The sequence below is a fragment of the Diceros bicornis genome, chromosome 1 (assembly GCF_020826845.1).
Source record: "Diceros bicornis minor isolate mBicDic1 chromosome 1, mDicBic1.mat.cur, whole genome shotgun sequence".
NCBI lineage: Eukaryota > Metazoa > Chordata > Mammalia > Perissodactyla > Rhinocerotidae > Diceros > Diceros bicornis.
Window position 1 is genome coordinate 5,785,450 of NC_080740.1, and position 22,031 is coordinate 5,807,480.

At 40.0% G+C, this 22,031-nt stretch overlaps 1 protein-coding gene across 1 annotated transcript in view; it reads left to right on the forward strand.

Annotated features, from left to right (window-relative positions):
* IQGAP2 (IQ motif containing GTPase activating protein 2) overlaps positions 1-22,031 on the forward strand; it is a 261,521-nt gene that overhangs the window by 143,591 nt on the left and 95,899 nt on the right. Inside the window, exons 5-9 of the mRNA XM_058565585.1 lie at positions 2,159-2,235; positions 14,173-14,240; positions 14,557-14,670; positions 15,333-15,511; positions 18,367-18,454. Coding sequence (XP_058421568.1) covers positions 2,159-2,235; positions 14,173-14,240; positions 14,557-14,670; positions 15,333-15,511; positions 18,367-18,454 — 526 coding nt within the window. The remainder of the gene's footprint in view (positions 1-2,158; positions 2,236-14,172; positions 14,241-14,556; positions 14,671-15,332; positions 15,512-18,366; positions 18,455-22,031) is intronic.

Below are 22,031 nucleotides of genomic sequence, written 5' to 3' on the forward strand. Positions count from 1 at the left end.
ATTAAAAACACCCACCACAACAAAAATAAAAGATTCCTTAATGTAAACTATGAATGCCTATTTTTAATATATTTGTGCTCATGTCTGTTTTAGCTCAACTTATTTTATCTCAAAATGGTCAATACTGATTTATTTTATTCTGCCATTTTTAATCGAACGACATTCCTTTCTCCGAAAATGCCCAGAACATTAAATGCTGTTCTCTTCTGGGCACTAGTTATAGTCTAGAATTCATGTTTCTAGATTATGATTTAGCAAGTAGTAACTGGGGGCTGGGTGGTAAACAGATTAATAAAGAAAGGAATTCAAGTTGGGTTTTTCTGTAGGAGGCAACATACTTTTTAGATTAGGATAATTTCATTATATTTGATAAATTTGATTTAAACCTTTTCAAATTGTACATATGTTGGACCAGGTTTCACTTGATTTCAAGCCCAGATAAGTGATCCATATAGCAGATTCTATTTTCACAGTGATTTTTATTATGAAGTCATTGATACATTACATTGCAGGGATGAGAGACCAACATGTACTGAATTGGCTGATGTACTTGACTGCTATTAATGCCTTCCACTATCAATATTAAGTGCCTGCTGTGCTTAGCATCATGTGAGGTGCTGGGAATAGAGTGCTGAATGAAACATCTGGTGAACCATAAATTGATCCTATCTTCCTGCTAACAGTAGACACATTCATAGTGTTTTACAAAAGAAATGTGAATATACAAGGTTCTTGTTTAAAGGAAAGGGAGGGAGCAGCTATAGTTGTCCTCTGCTTACACAGTAGAACTTTAAACCTGGTCACATTCTTCTGAATTGGGAATCCTCTTCTCATTGACGCTTTAACAGCGAACGTACAAAAGGAAAGTTGGCAACACCTTTGAAATTTTCTAGGCTACAGACATTTCTTTAAGTGCAGAGCAACTATCCATTTTCTAGCTCAAGAAACTTTGCTTCTTTCTTTTCTCAACTTTTTTCAGTGTCCAATAGAAAATTGCACTTGAGTATCAAGTACTACCATATGGGACACGATTTAATTTTAGTTTTTATGTCAAATTTTATAAAATATTTACTGAAAGCAAGTAATGCCAATACGCTTATCTTAGTCTTAGAAGCTTCAAGTCTGATTACTCATTTTTTGGTGCTTAGGAACAAATAAGTTTGGTGCCCTGTTCGGGAATCTGTTCCTTATTAGGCTTTTAGTTTTAAGCTTAAGAATCGTGTAAGTGTGTATTAAAAACCTTAATGTTCAGACTTTTCAATCTAGTAACTCCATATTTAGTTGTTTATCCAAAAGAAACAATCAGGTGCTCGGAAAATACAGGGACATTCATTGCAGTGACTTATAATAGGGAAAAATTTAGAGCAAAAAAATGTCCAATCGTGAGGAACTGCTTAAATGATTCAAAAATATGAAAGAATCATATACATCCATTAGAAATAATGTTCTTGTAGAATAATGAAGGGGGTAGAAAGTAGTCATGTTCTATTAAATGTTTTAAGTAGGTTTACAATATGTACAATTTTGTCTTCACATACACACATACATAAACATAAATCAGAGACATATACAAAAAAACGACTGGAAGAAAATATACCAAAATGCTAGTGGTGACAGTCTGGGAGGTGAGATTGTAGGTATTTTTCCTTCATATTTGATATACGTTCCTGATTTTATTTGTGAAAATGTATTACTTTAAGCAGAAAAAAATATCAGTGTGTATGGCAGGTGTGTGCATACATGTTTACAGAACGATGTAGCCAGGTTTTTGACGGTGTAATAAAATGCTGTAAGAAGGACACACTTCTCGGGCCAGGGGACCTCTGGGCAGTCACAGGAGTGACTCTGCTATGGAAAGCAGAGCCTCTGCGGGCGCACACCTTGTGGAATGGAACTGTTACCCAGCCCTGTGGGTGCAGCCTTCTTGGAGTGGCCGGCGGGACCCCCACCCCCAGAGCCACTAGGAAGTGTGCTGTCAGGCAGTGGACCAGATGTGATGGGTCCTCCTGGAGAGCAAGGTGAAGCAACAACTGACGGGTCCCTCTCCATTTAAATAAATACAGAACAGCAAGGGTAATCCAAGGAGGATCATTTGGGTGAGTTAAAATGATTGTGAAAAGCAAAATGTAATAAACACATCGTTTCTTTTGTTTTCCAGATATTTTATCCAGAAACAACAGATGTATATGACCGGAAAAACATTCCAAGAATGATATATTGCATTCACGCGCTGAGGTGGGGGAAATACAACTAAAAGTCTGGAGAAATCTTAAGTGACTTTAATAATCTGAAGAACTTTTTATTGGATTGAGTTGTTTTGAATTTGCTGGTACAAAATTAAAATAATTGTCAGGGCCCACCTGGTGGCGTAGTGGTTAAGTTGGCGTGGTCCACTTCGGTGGTCTGAGGTTCACGGGTTAGGATCTTGGGTGTGGACCTACATACTGCTCATCAAGCCGTGCTGTGGTGGCATCCCATATACAAAATAGAGGAAGATTGGCACAGATGTTAGCTCAGGAACGATCTTCTTCGAGCAAAAAGAGGAAGATTGGCAACAGATGTTTGCTCAGGGCCAATCTTCCTCACCAAAAAAAAAAAAAATTTTAAATAAGTGTTATATGAAAATGATCCTTGAACTTGAAAAAAATTTTTTTTATCTAATTCAGCATAGAAAACCAGAAAATGAATGAAAGACCTGTAAGTGTAATAAGGAGAAAATTTAAGTTGAAACTTCTAGAGATCTAATAGTAATGTGCTACCATGCTCTTGAGTTATGATCTAGTTTACAAATATAGCCAAAATATATCGAATGGGCAACTTGAATGGTCATAATTTTGGTTTGAATACTCTTAAAATTATCAGTTTGTTTCATTTCTTAGCATAGATTAATAAAATTCACTGTAAATATGGCTTCTTCTGACCTTTTGTTCAATAGAACTTGTATGCTAAGAAGAAAGAAGAAATTTGGAAGTTGCTTTAAATTCGTCAAATCAAGACACGTTCATTGGTTTCAAGCGGTTGTTCAATAACTTAATTTATGAACATGTTGAAGTTCTGCTAGCTCACAAATCATTTTTTATTTTATTGGCCTGCAAGAAATGTGATTTTCAGACAGTAACAAAGATGATTCTAAAAATCTAGTTTGTGGCGGTTGTCTTGCGTGCACACAGGTAATGGCTGGAAGACGTCACGTCTAATTAAGTTTTAAGTTTCTTTTAGAACATCTGCCTTGTGTTTATAGCACTAGAAGTCATTTTCCTGGCGGAATCTTCTGCCTAGAGGTTTATATTAACTTCTTCCTGGCTCTTTTCCTCTCCAAAAGAAAAGGTTTCTATAATAATTCATTGCAATGCTGGCCTACTATAGGGGAATTTTGATTATATCATATAATTTGACTTTTCCCCCTGATTAGTACTTACAGGATTTCTTTTTAGGATGACAGTTGCTAGAAATATAGACCAAATGTAGATGCCTTTTCTATGATTTCTTTTTATTCTAATAATTTAGAACTGAAAAAAAACTACTTCTGCGCCTGCCTCCTCATATGTGGCTAGTGTATCATTATGCCAGCAGGTTTTCTAAAAGCTTTTTGCGCAAAAGTGCTTATTTTGAGGAATATTTTCAAATGTGTTGCCCAACATTCTTTGTCAAATATTTTTCAGCACTTAGAACGAGCGCTTAACACTACGGTTAGTACTGTTTGTGTGACCTGCTAAGCCAGCCACCATTAGTTAATGTCATTATCATATCCATGCATCATAGTGCTAATCTCCAAATCTGCAGCATGCTCACGGGGTGTCCTGTGCAAGCTTAAACTGATTTCCTGAAGTGTACACCTAGGGCGTTAATGTTAAGCAGCTTATAAAGAAGTGGTGTGCTAACTTCCTTTCTGGTGATGTCACAGTTCTAAAGAAGTTATATAGAACTGCACCGAGGCTTACAAATGGATGTTTGCCGTAGTTGCAGCAGTGGCTTGAACGGCGTGGTAAACTAAGACAAAGCAGCTTCTTGCTTATTATTGCCAATTGTGTGCAAATGTTGGGGTGATGTTTGCGTGGACTGGTTTTCTCAGTTATTCACTTACTCATCGTGAAAGTCTTTGCTATTGTCCTTCACAGATCCACCTTAAGTAGGATCTTTAAAAACAATATTTACTTAATAAACGGCATTCCCTGGGGGAATCGCCTTCACTTTTCTCTGTTCTAAACTTACTGTATGGCTGCTTCTGGATAGGGAACTGAGAAGTCTCAAGCGTTATCTAATTTTTTCTATCAAAACTTTTTCCTGCTGTGGTTTATTTAGAATGCAGTCAGTTACTCAAATGAGGCTGATATTCTGCTCTGTTGAGCAAGACACATTTGGCAGCTGGGTAGCAGAGCCCTTTAATAAGTACAGTGGGCTTGCCCTTGCTGTGTACTTAGAAGTGATGCTGGAAATGAACAAATGTGTCTTCAGCCGTTCTATCCTGCTGCGGAACAGCAACACTGCTGGTGTGGAGAGTTCTCGTTACCTGATAGGGAGGTAGGCAGGTCAGAGGTTCTAACCCTAGATCAGGAGCCAGGCAGGAGGATCCCCTGGCACTGCCTTCCTCCTGCCCCAGCCTGGGGGCCTGACTTGATCTACAAAGTTCACTGTTGTGTCTTCTGTTCCCTGACTTCTTGATTTGGGCTTAAAACCTCATTAGGATCTCGTGGTTTCTTGCCCTTGCTTCCTGTTTGTATCTACTTTTCTCCTTTCCCGCCTGCCCCTCGCCCTTTCACTTGATTTCTGACCCAGCCTCCTGGCCTGCCACTCGTTGCTGCTTTTGTCAGTTCAGCTTGGTGTTCTCAAGCCCAGACTCCAGTGAGCGTTAGCACGGCAGCCGCACGGGGAATCCTCACGCTTTGCCTAATATCCAGAGACTCACCTCAGTGATGGGTGGCCTCCTTGTTTTTTCAGAGAAATGTTTATTATCTTGTTCTTATTTAAAATAAAAAATAAAATATGTTCATTGTGGGAAAAATTGGAAAATTCTGAAAGAATAACAGGAAAAGCTCAAGTACCCGTTATCTCAACGCCAAGTGACAAGCACTGTTGGTGACTGTTGGGCATGTTTCCCTTTTGTGTCTTCATCTGGGGTGTTTATAAAGCCTGTGCAATGAGAAGGAACCCATTCAAGAAGTGAGAGCCTTACTAACCAGCTACTACTACTGATTTTTTTTTTTTTTTTTTTACTGTCTGGAGGCCTTTTATGCATGAAGAACACTTTTGCATGTTGTTTCATGTTTAAATATTAGTTATAAAATTGAATTCCCTTAAACAATTAAACTTAATAGAACTGATTTTTTGAATACTTCCAATACCTTAAAGAGCAGGTGAAATGTCCGGATACATTATTACCAACCTACCACACTTAAACCTGTTCTCAAAGATCTGCTCTACAGATTTCCCTTGTTTCCTCATTATTTATCCACTAATTTTGACTCATCCTAGGACTATAATATTTTGGCGCCTACCCAGAGCTGTTACCTATATATGGTTACCAAAAACAATACCTCTTCAGACCTGCCCAGGTTACAGATCTGGTTTCTAACCCATCAGCTGTCCGTCAGAACATGGCTCCAGCTTGGACTCTTCTCCCAGGGAGAGTCAGACCTTAGCTACCAGGCAGCAGGCTGCGCTTTGCTGGGGAAATCAATCAGACCTTTCTAAATTTTCAGTATGTGCTGTCAGGTAGGTTTTTATTTACAATCTGGTCCCCACCCCCATCACCCAGAAATGATTTACTTCCATGTCTCGCTTGGCCAACGTTAGATAACCCATTGTTCTGTCATAATGATGTATGGGCCTGATGTGTTAACATTATTAAAAGCTTATGGATGCCTTTTGAATGTTTTCTTGAAATTAGATGGGCATTCTAGAGGTTTCTCCCCCAGGAGATGAGGGACTGACGCTACCTAATACTCTTTGGGCCATTTGGCTGATTTATCTTCGCAGATCATGTTTCTGGATCCTCTCTCTGCTTGACCATTGAGTGGGACCATCAGTGCTGGACCTTCTTTCCACCTGGTTATTTTTGTCACCAGCTGTGTTCCTCAGTCCTTCCTTATCTTGGGACACTTCTTTGGTTTTCTAGGACTGTTTGGCTTACTCAGAGTTCCTGGTCTTTATTCTTTCTTGTAGTATAAGTGTAGTATAAATAATATAAAAACAAGTACATATCTGTACTCTATAGACAGTTATAGAAAAAACAAAGCTCCCATATTTTAATAACTCTTCCCAACTTGTTAAAATTAATACAAATAAGTATACATGTCTTGTTTTATCTCTATTTGTATTATAACTGCCTTTTTGTTCACTTGATACCATTCTCTTTTGACCACTGTTTTGAACGCCTGGCCTTTCACAGCCTTAATCAAGACGAGGATCTTTTTTGGTGGACCACATTGGTTGAGCTTGGTCAGGGGCGCTCTCTGGCAGCTCCTTTGTCCTTGTAGCACTTTCCCTGACATTCTTTGAAATATCCTTGCTTCATGGTCACAAGAGGATGTTCTGATCCTGTCCTGCTTTAAGACATGGAATCAACTCCCCTCCAAGGAATCCTTTTCAAGTCATGTGTTCATAATGATTTTTCTAGTTTAACAGATTAGGATTCTGGATTCTGCTTTTCTTACTGTATAAAGTTGATTTGACTATTAAGCTGCTACTATACTGACAACAACAAGCCTAAGATCAGTCTACCTTCCTTCTGTGTGAGCATTACTGACCCTGCTGCAGCTTATGTGGCTGCCAGCCCAGCGGTCATGTTTTCAGATGCGGTGGCGATGCTGAAATAGCACACCTTTGGGGCTTGTGTTTGTGAAAATGGCTGTGGCAGACCCACTTCTGGTTGGCCAGCTGTTCCAGTACCCTGAGAGCTTTGTGAAGAAGGACTCCTCTACCAGCTCCCACAGTTGCGCGGCTGCCTTAATTACCAGGTGGCCTTTGAACTGGCTCCTCAGACCTTAATGTATAAATTCCCTTGTCCTAGACTCACTTCCCTTAGGACCCTTTTCGTATGAAGAAACCCATTGATGCCTTATACCAGATTGATTGCGTCTCTGACAGAGAACATATTTGTATTTACTAATAAACTTCCTAGAAATAGTCCTTTACCCAAAGGACAGACTGAAATCCTATGTTTTCAGGAGGGATATCTAGAGATGGCAATAGTTGGGATTATGGTGAGGAAGATGGTTACACCTTCCATATCTTTCAACTTACTCCTTGTTCAAAATTCTCTCCATACTTTGGACCACCCTCTCTCCTCCCCTTCCTCTCCTGAGTTAGTGTTATGGCTCAGCCTGTCCGTCCTACTAGATTCTAAGCTTTTTGAGGCTGTGAACCAGGCCTTGTCACCTAACACAGCACATACACCATTGATTCCAACTGGAAGTCTCTGGCGTTTGTATTTTTAACTTTTCAGTTAGTTTAACTGAACTAATTTCCCTATGATGGCTGCCTCAGGATACCATTTATTTTTGCTTGAAAATTGGGTATAGAATACTGGATTTTGCCATGATATTCATAGTGACGCATGTGACTAAGATGGGGAAATAATGTGGTTCAGTAGATAAAACCATTTCAAACATGGAGCCAGCGAGGGGAAGTAGTAAAAGAATCTTAGTGTTGGAAGTGGGGAAACCACTGTGGTAGGTTATTAATAAGTGTGTGCATTGAAAGGGCATGCTTGTTTAGCAGGGGATAATCGTAGTAAAAACAGAGGCTAACACCGATTGAGCTTTTAATTATATGCCTGACACTGTTCAAAGTGCTCTAAGATGTCATCTCATTTAATCCTGACAACATACCCATGTGGTGCGTACTGTTGTTAGTCTCATTTTCTAACCAAGGGGATTGAGGCACAGACCAGCTGCCCGAGGTCGCACAGCTGGTAAATGGCAGAGTTGGTATTCAAAACCGGGCTTTGTGACACCAGAACCTGCTGTGACACTCAGCCCGCCGTTGAGCTCAGAAGAGAATCAAGAATTGCCTTGCTACTCGGAATATTAAAAGAACAGTGGCGTCAGACTTGAACTTCAGCACAGGCCTCTCCTCTGTTATATTTAGGAGGTTTAAAATGAAGCATCAGGGAACTTCAGAACTGGGAGGGCCTGGGAAGTTGAGTCCAGATCCTTCCTTTCACGGGTGAGGGAACTGAAAGTTGGGTTACGTGACTTGCTCAGAGTCACACATCCAGAGACGACCGGTCTTGGGGCAGGATCCAGGGCTTCTGCTTCTAGTCCCATGGTCTCTCTGGTCAGCCGTGTGGCTTTGGTACGTTCATCTCATATGTTACAGCATAAAATGAACTGCACATGATGTGATCCAGCAAAGCTGCGATACATTCAGCTCCTGCCTTTTAAGTTTGCATTCCTTTACTATGGCACCTTTGAATGTATGTATTGAAAGTAGTAGGAAAAACCTTAGTAGCATTTATGTTTTTACTGTCTTTATTGCTTCTTGAACTTGCACTGTTATTATTTGTACAAATAGGAGCGGATGGGCCAGTGAGGCTTTAGTACCTCAGGGCTACCCACCCTGCTGGCCTCACTCAGTGGCAGCGCAAGTGTGTGGTAACTTTTGGTGTGATAAGAGGCTCGCTGGTTCACACCAAGTCTTTCTTACCCAGGGAAGTGGTGGCGACATTAATTCCGCAGTGTCCTTTGGAAGGCTCTGGGCCCTTTGTGTTGGCTGTTAGGCACTAAAGGTGCTTAATGAGTTCAGTGTTGAAAAGCTGCAAGAAATTGGTGTTTTTTATACTGGATGGGCTCTTCGTGTTTTGTTTTTTTAGGATTAAGGCTCTGGATTTCCTATATGCTTTGGGTGATGAATGGCCTCATTTGAATTTAAATGCTTGGGAAGGAACAGGCTGCTATTGCTGATTCTTTTCAGCAAGGGAATACTGGATAAGACAGTTTCCTAGTGAACATTTGTTTGTCCCTCTGAGTCATCTGCCTGGAAGCCCCTCCCACACTGAGATTCTGTATAAAACTCCCATAGTGTGAAAAGTGATCTTTTTCAAGCTAATAGTTTAAACTTCAATGTCAGAGACATTAAATGTTGAAAACTGAAGCCAAATAAAAAATACACGTTAACATTTACAAAAACATTTTTGGTGAAGGTATGTATATGCAAATAAGATTTTTACCTGATCAGTACTAGCATAAGAAAATCTCTGATTTAAAGTAAATTTAGAGGCCAGCCCAGTGGCGTAGCAGTTAAGTTCACGCGCTGCACTTCAGCGGCCTGGGGTTCGCAGGTTCAGATCCCAGGCTCAGACCGACACACTGCTTGTCAAGCCATGCTGTGGCAGCGTCCCATATAAAGTAGAGGAAGATGGGCACGGTTGTTAGCCCAGGGCCAATCTTCCTCAGCAAAAAGAGGAGGATTGGCAACAGATGTTAGCTCGGGGCTAATCTGCCTCACAAAAAATAAATTAATTAAATAAAATGAAATAAATTAAAAAGTGAAGATTCTTCCATCCAAAAGATAACTTCTCAGCTCCACCTTGTGGCAACTTTTAGTTAAACCAGGATGTTTGTTTGTTGTGAGATTTGTATTAGTATTAGAGTGTACAATGGAGAAGCAAAAAGTATAATTGGAAATAGTCACCTCATTTCTTTAGTACCACAGGGGAAAATGAACGGTTTTGTTTAGTATAATTGCTTTAGTTCATATTACCAAACCTTTTTTTTGTGGCAGCCTAAATACCTTTATTTGAGGAACAGCTTGGTAGAGACAAACATTTTTCTGTTGTAGATGTTCCATACAGAGTGATTGAATGAGGGGATAAATCGTGTCAAGATCGTTGATGGAGCACAGCTCTCTTACTCCCTTTCCAAAACTGTCAGGAAATTACTAAAGTGGTCGTTAAAAAAAAAATTGCAAAAAAAAGAATGCCATTCACCGACTAGAAATTTAAACAGCTCCTGACAGAAAGCAAACAGATGGGACTGGATTGATTGAGAAACAAGACAGGAGAAGACCGCAGCCCAGAAACCACTAAGGGATGCAGCAGAGCGAGGAGCTGCCGTGGGGCTTGCTCCAAGCAGAGAGATGGCAGGGAAAGGAGAGCCCCAGAGCCAGCATTATTGGGCTTGGACCTGCTGAGCCTTCTGACCCTTCCTTGAAGCGGCGAGTGTGGGTGCTGATGGCTGGGTAGCATACCAGTACCCGAGAGAGCTAAGGACCCCAAAAAAGCGTGCACAGGGAGCCCCAATCTGAGAAGGCAAGACTCTGGGCCCCCTCCTGTCGTCAGCCCCACTGTTCCCCCACTGTCTTCCCAAGGCTGGCTCCTGTCATGGGGACCTGTGATCAATAACCACAAACAGCAAATTGCAAACCCCAAGATGAGCCCCAAATCAGGAAATGCCACATATTTGAGGGAACCAACACTATGAAAGAGGAATTAGATTCACGAACGGAACCAACACCCAAGGAACAAACAAAATACTAAAATATGTGCAACTGGTGATTTATTCAGTTGATTTATTTAACAGATATTTATGGAGCACTTTCACTTATACACAACAAAACCAAAGATAGAACTAAGAAAGAGGAAAATTGGATATAGATGAAATTAGAAAAGAGATTAATAAAATTTATAGTTATCTAAATTTTTGTTACGTAATATGAAATTTGATGCATGGATCTAAAATTCTAGATTATCCCAACAGATAGGGAAGTAGAAGTAGAAATATACTATGGATAATACATATTCATTAGCTTAGGCTTTGATATAAGAATATAAGTTTAAAGTGTGTTAAGAGTTTAACAGAATATTAATATAAGTAATACACATTAAAAATACAACACATTAGGGGGTGCTGTGACCTAGTGGTTAAGTTCAGTGTGCTCCACTTTGGTGGCCCAGGTTTGGTTCCCAGGTGTGGACCTACACCACTCATCGGCGGCCATGCTGTGGCAGTGACCCACAAACAAAGTGGAGGAAGATTGGCACAGATTTTAGCTAAGGGTGAATCTTCCTCAGCAAGAAAAAAAAAAAACAACAAAACAACATATTAAATACTTGAAATAATTATAGACATAAAATTTGTTGTTAGAAGACATTTTATGGGTGTCTCTTTAAATTTTACTGTCACATTTTCAAAGTTTCAGTAATTCACTGAATTATTTTTATAGTTTTCTTTATAAATTAGTTCATGTGTATTTTTAAATTTAGTTGTAAAAAGAGGAGGAAAATGCAAATCAGTTACTATGAAAGAAATTGAAGAGATAAAATGATACATTTTTGATTATTTATGGATCTATTTTCATTTCGTAAAGTATGGCTTGATTTTATTTTCTTAGAATTCTTTTGCAGCTTTATGGTACCTATCTGTTTAGTGCTGTAGTTCCAGTTACTAGAGAGAAACAAGTGAGGAGGTTGACATTTAATTTGTTCCACATGATTTGAACTCCCTTTTAACTGGAATGTTTTTCCCGTGTAATAAAGACTTGAGAAGTGGTTCATGAAATATTATGATTTTGAAAATGTCAGCATACTAGTTTTAATTATAATGACTTGTTTGGCATGAACCTTTCGTAGTAAAGTCTTCAGAGGCTGTGTAAATAGTTTCATATCCATGATAATCTCTGAAGACCTAGAACTTAAACTAAGGAATGTATCCTGTCTTTCTAGCTTTGAATTATGATTACCTAATGCCTATTTTACATTGAAGAATGTTCAGAGACTGATATGTTTTTCCACTGTGGGTAAGATAAGAATATCATATTAAAATTTAGTACTAAAATTGAAATTACCATATGGTTGAAATGTCATTTGTTCTTTGTCCTTTGATTGTAGTTTTCAGGGAAAAGGGGGAAAATCATAGAAGGGAAAATCCTCCCCCCCCCCGAAAAAAAAGTCTTTAAAGCCAAAAATTTATTAATAGGCCTTTCCTGGGAGAAATGGAAATGGCCAATATATGTATGAAAAAATGTTTACCGTCACAACTAACAAAAGGATATGTGGACTTAACATTTTTTGGCTATCAGATTAGCAAGGTTTTTATTGATAGTACCCCGTGGTGATAAGGGCACAAAGAAAATGGCATTCTCCTGTATTGGTGGTAGAGTGAGTTCTTAGGTTCAACTACACATCCAGACTCGCACAACTGCTATAAGCCACATCTGGCACCAGTTGCTCAGAAGGATGGAGCTAGCCAGGAAATGCAGCCTGCGGGCAGGGCAGCATCGAGTGTTTGCTCTTCATGGGGAGGCTTCAGGACACTGCACACAGTTGTCCACGCAGCCATCTGGAAGCTGTTCTCTTTGGTACCCTAGGTGACAGCTTGAGTGCTAAAGAGTGAGACTCATATTGGTGGGTGCGGGAGCCTCCGTGGCTTAGAGCCTCAGCCCCCAGGAGCCAGGATCTATTGTAACAGCTCCACAGCATGGCTTCCCAGTGCCCTGGAGGAGTGTGCCAGTTATGAGAGTCTCTGAACTCAGGAACACCTGAAGGTATGGTGCCTGTTAGGTATTGATAATTCCTTCTAGTCAAGATGCGATGTGTCAATCAGAGGTTATTTTTCTCCTAAGCAATCATGCTTATTTAGTAACACGGTTGTGTATACCTGTATCAGGTTCCTGGGGGAACAGAGCTAGAAAGTTAACTAAAGGTCAGATTCTCTTGCAGTAGGGAAAGGGGCTTTGTTAACCCTTTACTCACAGAAAATAAACCAGTATTGTCTTTAAGAACACAATTTGACAATGTGTATTGAAAGCTTTGATTGTATATGTATTCTTTCAATCTGGCAGTGTTGTTTTTAGGGATTTATTGTAACAAGATACCTGCACAAAGATGTATCTATATGTAAGTAGGTTCCCTGCAGCATTATTTGCCACAGTGAGTAATTAGTGACCATCTAAACGCTCAGTGATTGCTTAAGTAAATGACAGTATGTTCACGTTGTAGAATACTATGTGAGTTTATAAAATACTTATTCCAGAAACAACATTAAAAGAATTTATATCAAAATATTTAGTGTTTAACAATGGATGGTGATTTTCCATGTAACTTTTTTAACCATAGATTACTAATTTTTAACTTTGATCATGTATTACTTTTCTAAATGATTGTTTTTTGCAGAGATGATCAAAGTAAATTTCAATGCATGCTACTTACATTAATCATGCATTTTAAGAGTTTAATATCATTAAGAAGGCTTGATCTTGAACTCCTTTAATGAAATTTTATGTATTTTATAAACTGCTCAGATCCATCTCACATCAATATCTGAAGTGATCATCCTGAAATGTTTCAAGCCATTGAAATCATTCTCCCATACGCGTTATTGTGTAATTTCTAACTTCTAGTTAAAATCTCATAAATTATAACCTATCAAAATTGATGGTAAAGTGAATACAGAATTTTTTAGTTGGTCTGTAGAATTAATCTTGGGGGCTGGGAGGTTAGGATAAATATGGAACAGAAACTATGGCTCAGTGATCAGGTGAGAAAAGTCACATAACCGTGTATTTTCATCTTCTTTGGTAGAGTTTAGATGCCAGCCTTAACTCCTTTTATCAGGTTATGGGTAGGTTAGTGGGTACCCTAATTGCTTCCTAAGGGATTTTTAAAAAATATATACAATTTCTTCTCCACTTAGTAATATGCCCACATCATGGTTTATCTTGAACATCATTCCATCCATGAATAGTCTTCCACTCTATTTATTGGCTCAAAAAATGTAAAACAAATATTTCTTCAAGGGGTGTATGGTACTTGGAGGCGTATAAACGAATATATAGGAATGGAAAGGAAAATATAATTTGAGCTTTACTTTCAACGAAATAAGAATCATGTAAGGAATATCCAAAGAAACGTTTACTGCGTTGGTTACCTGCTGTTTTGTGTTAGCTGTGTCGCTTATTCTCCCAACAAATGGGTGGTAGAGAGTTAGTTAACCGCATGACAGTGCTGTGGACTACAGAAGACCAGTCTTTCGGACTTTGACTAGGGTATAGTCCTGGTCCCACCAGGGACTGTGTTACCTCGGGACTCAGTTTCCTCATTTGTAAAGTGAATGGATTCGATGAGATAATAATCTCTTAGGTCTTGCTCAACTAAAAAAAACCCTTAAGATTTATGTAATTTCTAACTCTAAGATTTATGATGATCCAGTTGCTAATAATTTTGTTTTCTTTCAGTTTATATCTGTTCAAACTAGGAATAGCACCCCAGATCCAGGATTTGTTGGGCAAGGTAGACTTCACAGGTACTGCTCTTTATCTTTACAATTTTTTACAATGTAGTTGTTAAGAAAATATACCAATATCTTTTTTCATTCTACTCTTGATTCCCTTTTTTCCTCTATATTGATCAGAGGGGAAAACCTACTTATTATACTGTTCATAGTCAACCTAGTTTCCTTTTCCCCACATTTGCAAAATAAAAACCTGAGGCTGGCTTCTTGCTAAGGTTCTTGTTTAGAAATGGCCCCGCCTTCTTGATGAAGACGTTTCTTGATACGAATATACTCATTCCTCCCTCCATCTCTGGGGCTTACTTTGATTTTTTTTGTTCTTTTTCAGAGGAGGAAATCAGTAATATGAGAAAGGAGCTTGAGAAATATGGAATACAGATGCCATCTTTCAGCAAAATAGGTGGTATTCTAGCTAATGAACTGTCTGTGGATGAAGCTGCATGTAAGTCTATTTAAAATCCAAACTTGCCACTGACAAGACACTTACTATGCTTTATTTTGGTTATAAGATTTTGATTATAAGAATAGGATATTTAGAAGATAGTTTAAGCACCCTGAAAGTTTTTATTATGTGTATTGTAGATGGTTAATTTGAGTATATCAAAACATAACCAAGTGATTGATTTGGGACTTTAGACATCCACTTGTGCACTGTGAATTAAGAGGTTCCAGAAATATCTTCATTCTCCAAAACGTTTCCCTGCTTTCTCTGTCCTTAGATGTCAGTGATAGGGTACGCTGCTGTGACTCTGTCAGTGTTGCAAGGTAAATCGTAGGCCTCTCTTAGAAAGCACATGGTACTTTAAAAGTGTCCCTGTCACCCTGCAAACCCCCAGTGGCTGAGACCAGTGCTTGGTTCATTTTAGCTGTTCAGTGCAAGTTGCATAGATAGGGATTACGTAACAGATGCTGAGACAGGACCAGAGACAGATGGGCAGGTGGAGAGGCTTTCGGGGGTGTTCTCTGATATGTCTGAGGTCTCTCTTGGCACGCTTCCTGGAAGCCAAAGAAGAAAGTAAAACCACTTAAGTTATGCAGCGTCAATGCAAGTGTCCATATTGTCTTTTGCTGATTAAAATCTTTTTTTTTCTCTTTACTTTTCAGTGCATGCTGCAGTTATAGCCATTAATGAAGCTATTGAAAAAGGAATAGCAGAGCAAACCATTGTAACGCTAAGAAACCCAAATGCAGTTTTAACTTTAGTGGATGACGACCTGGCACAGGAGTATCAGAAGGAACTCTGGGAAGCTAAAAAGAGAAAGGAGGAAAATGCAAGACTGAAGGTATTTAATTAGATTCTCAGTAATAAATATGGTTATGAGTTGCTGGTTTGAAAAAACCTTACAGTTAGAGGTGATATTTTTACATCAACTGCGGTGGTCCTCGTAGACATAGGCAGTTGGTTTGGGTAAAATGTAAGGGTAAAAGAAGAACATGCACTGTGTGAGGAGATTAGATTTCCTTATATGATGACTATTGTAGGTTGCAAGAATTGAAAGAATTGATGGTCGTGTCATAAACTTAACTACGTACCTGGGAGGTGTAGAAGTAGCAGCTGAAGACCTTCCCTTGGTGTGACCATCACCAGAAGACCTGGTATGGTCCAGGTTACCTTGAGATTTGTTAGTAGACGTTAATAATTCCGTGTGGTGAACTTGAGAGAGGATATTTTTTTTTTTTTTTTAGTGATTTTTTTTTTTTTTTTTTTTTTTACATTTTTATTGATATTTTAATGGTTTCTAACATTGTGAGATTTTGGGTTGTACATTTTTGTTTGTCCTTCACCCCATATATGACTCCCTTCACCCCTTGTGCCCACCCCCCACCCCCACTTCCCGGGTAACCACAGTCCAGTTTTCTCTGTCCATGTGTTGGTTTATATTCCACATATGAGTGAGATCATACAGTGTTTGTCTTTCTCTTTCTGGCTTATTTCACTTAACATAATACGCTCCAGGCCCATCCATGTTGTTGCAAATGGGACGATTTTGTCTTTTTTTATGGCTGAGTAGTATTCCATTGTATATATATACCACATTTTCTTAATCCAATCGTCAGTCGAGGGACACTTAGGTTGCTTCCACTTCTTGGCTATGGTGAATAATGCTGCAATGAACATAGGGGTGCATAAGCCTCTTTGGATTGTTGATTTCAGGTGCGTTGGATAGATTCCCAGTAGTGGGATGGCTGGATCATAGGGCATCTCTATTTTTAATTCTTTGAGGAATCTCCATACCGTTTTCCATAGAGGCTGCACCAATTTGCATTCCCACCAGCTGTGTATGAGGGTTCCTGTTTCTCCACATCCTCTCCAACATTTGTTGTTTTTTGTCTTGGTGATTATAGCCATTCTAACGGGCGTGAGGTGGTATCTTAGTGTTGTTTTGATTTGCATTTCCCTGATGATTAGTGATGTTGAGCATCTTTTCATGTGCCTATTGGCCATCTGTATATCTTCCTTGGAGAAGTGTCTGTTCATTTCCTCTGCCCATTTTTTGATCGGGTTGTTTGTTTTTTTGTTGTTCAATTGTGTGAGTTCTTTATATATTATGGAGATCAACCCCTTGTCAGATGTATGTTTTGCAAATATTCGAGAGAGGATATTTTTGAATCCAGTCTCCTCGTATTTTGCCAATGGTTTATCCTCATGTTTGAGGAGGAGGTCTCCCTCCTGGGCAGGGCGGCTGCTCCCGATCCTATGTCACACTTCCTGCCTTCCTGTCTAGTGTTCTTGGAGACTTGTCTGCACTCAGAGCTTCCACTTCCTCCCCAACTTTCCTCTCCTTAATTTCTGGCCGTATCAGCCTCAGCTCCATTACTAAGAGTAACCACCTCATCTTACCATCTTTTCTCAACTGGTGGCTTCCGCCAGCATCCGGCACATTTGCCTGTCCCTGCCCCGCCTGCCTTGGGACTGTCTGCTCCCCTAGCTTATGTGCTTCTTAGTTGCCGTGGTTCTCCTCTGCATCTCTCAGTGGCTCTTCCTCCTCCTCCTCCTAAATGTGGGGATGCTTCAAGGTCTGACACTGAATCCCTCCTGTCTCTATTCTTCCTCAATTAAGCTCATCCACTTGTTGAAGAAATCAGCTGTCAGCTTGATACCAGGCCCCTCTAATGCTCCTCCAGATAACTTCATCTCTGTGTCCCACGGGCCTCGTCCCAACCACGTCAGAAAGGTGCTCATGTCCACCCTGCCCTTCTCACACGCCTGCCCCTTGCTGGCTTCCCTTTGGAATGACTCCCACATTGTTTCAGAACTCTCTTTACGTCCGCTCTGCCCTATCCATCACTGCATTCCATTGCCTTTTCTTGCCAGGCTTACATCCATTGCCCGCCTTCTAGTCGCACCACTCTTCCTCAGACCTGCCTCTCTTGACTTCGTCTCAGGCCTCTTGCAGCACCTTCCTTCTGGGTCTCCCTGCTTCCTGTCATTCTCCAAGCCAACCTCTCTCAGAGCTAGAGTTTGCAAAATTAATCTTTGGCTACAGATCTGATGTCATCCCACCAGAAACCTGCTCTGCTTCCCTACTGCCTACTGAGTTAAGTACAGGTCCTTCACGTGGCCTTAAAAGGCCTCTAGGGTACCCAACTGACCTCCCCACCCTTTTGGCTAATGCTGGCCACACACTCCATGCTATAGCCCGATGTGCCAAGCTGTCCCACCTTTGCGACCAAACCCTGCTCCCTCCTCTCTGCCTTTAACATTGCTCTCAATTGTTGTCTCTCTTTAAAACTTTCATTCCAACTGAGTATGTACTTCTCCTATAGAATCTCTTGTGTTCTGTGTATATTTGTTATTTGTGTTCTTAATTTTATTAGACTGAATCAAATGAAATTTCCAGAATTCAACTAGTTAAGATCTACAAAAAAATGCACTATCAAGTGGTCCAAGCTAATGTTTTCCACATTAGACAATTCGGCCTTTGCAGAGAGTCACTGGGTCCATTGTTCATCCTCGTAATCCTCGCCCGGCGTGCCTAACCTGAGGGCCCTGCACAGAGCAGGCACTCCTAACTACTGGCATTGAGTTCAAATGAAAATTCGTGCATGATTTTTATCACTCTTTGCATTTTTGCTTTTGAATATCGAGCTTTGGAAATATTTAACCTCAGGATTCAGTGAAGACTTTGTTTTGCAGAATAACTGTATTTCAGAGGAAGAAAGAGACGCATATGAAGAACTGTTGACACAAGCAGAAATCCAAGGCAACATCAATAAAGTCAACAGTAAGTAATGGTGTGTAATGACAGGAATGGATACTTCTATAACACACAAACCCTCCTAGTCAGAATCTCAGCAAGACTCTCAACTTCTGTGTCCTTGTAAAACTGCTTTATATGATGGAAAATCCACTGAATGTCAGTGTCGCTCTTAATTATGGTGCATCATCTGATGTTTCGCAGACAGCTTTTTTGGTGAGCTTGCCCTAGTGCATGCAAAGTACCTTGAAGCTAATTTAACTGTACCTTCCCTTTTCATCATAGATCCAGTGTATGTTGTACTTCGAACCTATCCTTTATTGGGCTAATATTGAAGGTGACCTAGTAAAAGATTATGACTTAAAGATTGTCATTCCTTGCCCATGATTATGTGGTGGCGTGCAACTGGAATTGTAAAAGATACTGTTGACACCTCTGCTCTGTGTGACTTACCAGTCATTAGTCTGCAGTCTGTGAGACTCGTTTTCGTACAGCTTGTGTAGCTTTAGTGCAAGTGAGTGGACTCGACAGGCCGAGGAAATCGCAGGGCGGCAGGTTTGAATCTCATGTCCCTGAGGCTCTACGGCGTTGCACAGTTCAGTTCTTCTTGATGCCGGTTCAGTTGTGTGACTACAGAGAACGGAAAACTTGGGTAATTGAAATAAGCGCACGCAAGTTAAATCCATTTATCTCTTTATTAGTCTTTTTCCTCTCTCTAATAAAATTTTATTTTTACTTGAGGCAGTAGGGAATTCTATTTGATATCTGTTACCCCTAGGTCAATCTAAATAACCCACATATACCCAAAAACCTAATACATGAGAGACTGTGCATTTAGCCCATTTAGTAAGGCGTGTGAACCACCTGCCAAATTTAAACTCTGAGTATCCCTTAATTACAACAGTCCTAAACCCTGCCCTTGATTTAACCTCCTAGATGAGCTTTGAATGTTCTTCATTGCTCTTAACACCTTCGAATAAATGCGCACCTGTAGGTGTTACCTGGAAGTTTGCTCCTAAGTTGCTGGTGGAGACGTATCCTAAAGGCTTCAAACAGGAATCACGGAGGCCCAGAGAAAATGGATGTAAACATCTAGGGGTCAACAGCTGAGTGGGTTTGAGAATTTACCTTACACACCCAGCTGCTGAGAGCTCATGGGTAACTTTTTTTAAAGGGAACACCTAGGGGCCGGCCCGGTGGTGCACGCAGTTAAGTGCGCACGCTCCGCTGCAGTGGCCCGGGGTTCGCCGGTTCGGATCCCAGGCATGCACTGACGCACCACTTGGCAGGCCATGCTGTGGCGGCGTCCCATGTAAAGTAGAGGAAGATGGGCATGGATGTTAGCCCAGGGCCAGTCTTCCTCAGCAAAAAGAGGAGGATTGGCATCGGATGTTAGCTCAGGGCTGGTCTTCCTCACAAAAAAAATAAATAAAGGGAACACCTGAACATTTTGGAATGCGTGTTCCTGTCGTTTTATTCTTATTAAATTTTGAACGTGTCAGTGATGATACATGAAGCACAATTTCAAGTTTCTCTTTCTGCTCTGTTTGAAAGCTGAGAATTCATTATGCTTGACAGAAATGAATTACAGGAAGAAATTAATATCGCCAGCGAGACATCTGAGGTCCATAAGCTTAGTGAGGAAATGGTTCCACAACCCTTTGCCGTCGTTTATTTGTGCAATGTTTATAACCACTAACACAGATTTCTTTTTCATGTTAAATAACATGCCTTGTATAAATGTTTTAATACTTTACTCAATGACTTAATTTCCTGACTACAAATTTAATGCCAAATTGGCTATACTTTTTTTTTCCATTTTTAAGTAAGAGGCATGAGATGATTTGCACTAATGCAAAACCAGCTGAAATTATGAGGGGCTTTGCAGTGTTTGATGGCTTTAAATGGGTAGAACATGATTATTCTGAAGTTTTTGATCTCTCCTCATCTGAAAATTTATGGTCTAGTACAACTAAAAGTAGTCTTGAGAAAACCTTGTAAAGCATATTTCAGTCAGTGACATGACAATGAGACAATTGTATGCTTTAAAATATGTAAGTATAGCTACTTGACAAGGTTTTTTCCAACCATGTAGGTTATTCTATTAAAATGTTAAGGTGTCCAGGCCGGCCCGGTGGTGCAGCGGTTAAGTGCGCGCATGCTCCACTGCGTGGCCTGGGGTTCACAGGTTCGGATCCTGGGTGCGCACCAACGCACTGCTTGTCATGCCATGCTGTGGTAGCGTCCCATATAAAGTAGAGGAAGATGGGCACGGATGTTAGCCCAGGGCCAATCTTCCTCAAGGAAAGTGGGGAGGATTGGCATCAGATGTTAGTTCAGGGCTAGTCCTCCTCACAAAAGGAAAAAAAAAAAATAAGGTGTCTACGTTCGTAGCAGCCATAGTAACAACATAAGTGACAACTTCCATGGTAATGTCACTGGATCTGCTGTCAGAGTCTTCAGCTTTGTTTGAACGGCAGTCATTTAACGTTTGGGTTTGGCACACGCGTTCCATTCATTACTTGACATGTTCTGTTAAGATCAGGACTGGAAATTTTGTTAAATGCAGAGTGTAAAAGAATGGTTAAGCTTACTTGTTTTTTTAATAGAAGAAATGGTTCATTAAGAGTGTTTTAAGGATATGATATTCTGGTAATATTTTACCATCCAGTTATGCAAGCTCATAGAGTTTTCAAAGATGAAGCAAGATCCTCTCCAGAGAAATCAGAGACGCAGCTGAAAGGCCTTACAAAACTTCAACAGAACAGCCAAGGCCGCAAACAACCACTAACCTTCCTTTCTGGAATTCTTTCATTTGTCATGTTAATTCTAAGAATAGAGAAAGGTGTTTGGATTCTTAGGGTCCTTCAGAATCAGTGTAAGTTTTGTGGGGTGTGGCATGAAAAATTACATTTGTTATATTTCCTGCTATTGGAAGATGTCTCTTAGTAGAAAGGTTATTGAGGGTAGCCCCTTGTCAACATAGTTAGAGAAGATAAATTGTCATCTGTTAAAAAGGTTAGAATAATCTTAGCTCCAGTCTTGTCATGTATTAGGGAGACTGCCTAACTCTTAAAAAGATCTAGAAATCTATGGGTCTGTGTTATTTCTACTACCCTGAAGCCTTCTTTGTAGGGCAAAATCCTGCTGGTTCTGTTCGGTTTGCTGTTGCCTGGTGGCAGAGTTCATCACTCATTCTTCCATTTGGGCAGCAATTCTGTTTCTGTTTTCTGAAAACTACACTGAATCTACTGTTCCGGGCATCCTCAGTTTTGATCATTAAAATTCAGGTCTTTATAATCTGAGTATTGCAACCAGGAGAGACATCAGAGAGCTTATGATTGGGTCAGATCATGTAAACCAAGGCATGTCTGTGATCAGAGCTTTTTTTTTAGGTTAAATGATACTAGCACAGGCTTATTTAACGATATGAATTTTGGTTGTAATATTTAAAAAAAACATATAAAATTATGTTTTCTTAAGAATCACACGTCACAGAACACAAGAGTTGAAGGGAGAGTATTCTGAGAACTAACACCGTCAGTATCAAGCAGCAATGTGTCTGAGTGTCTCCTGGGGGCTCCCCTGGTGCTGATTCAGAGGG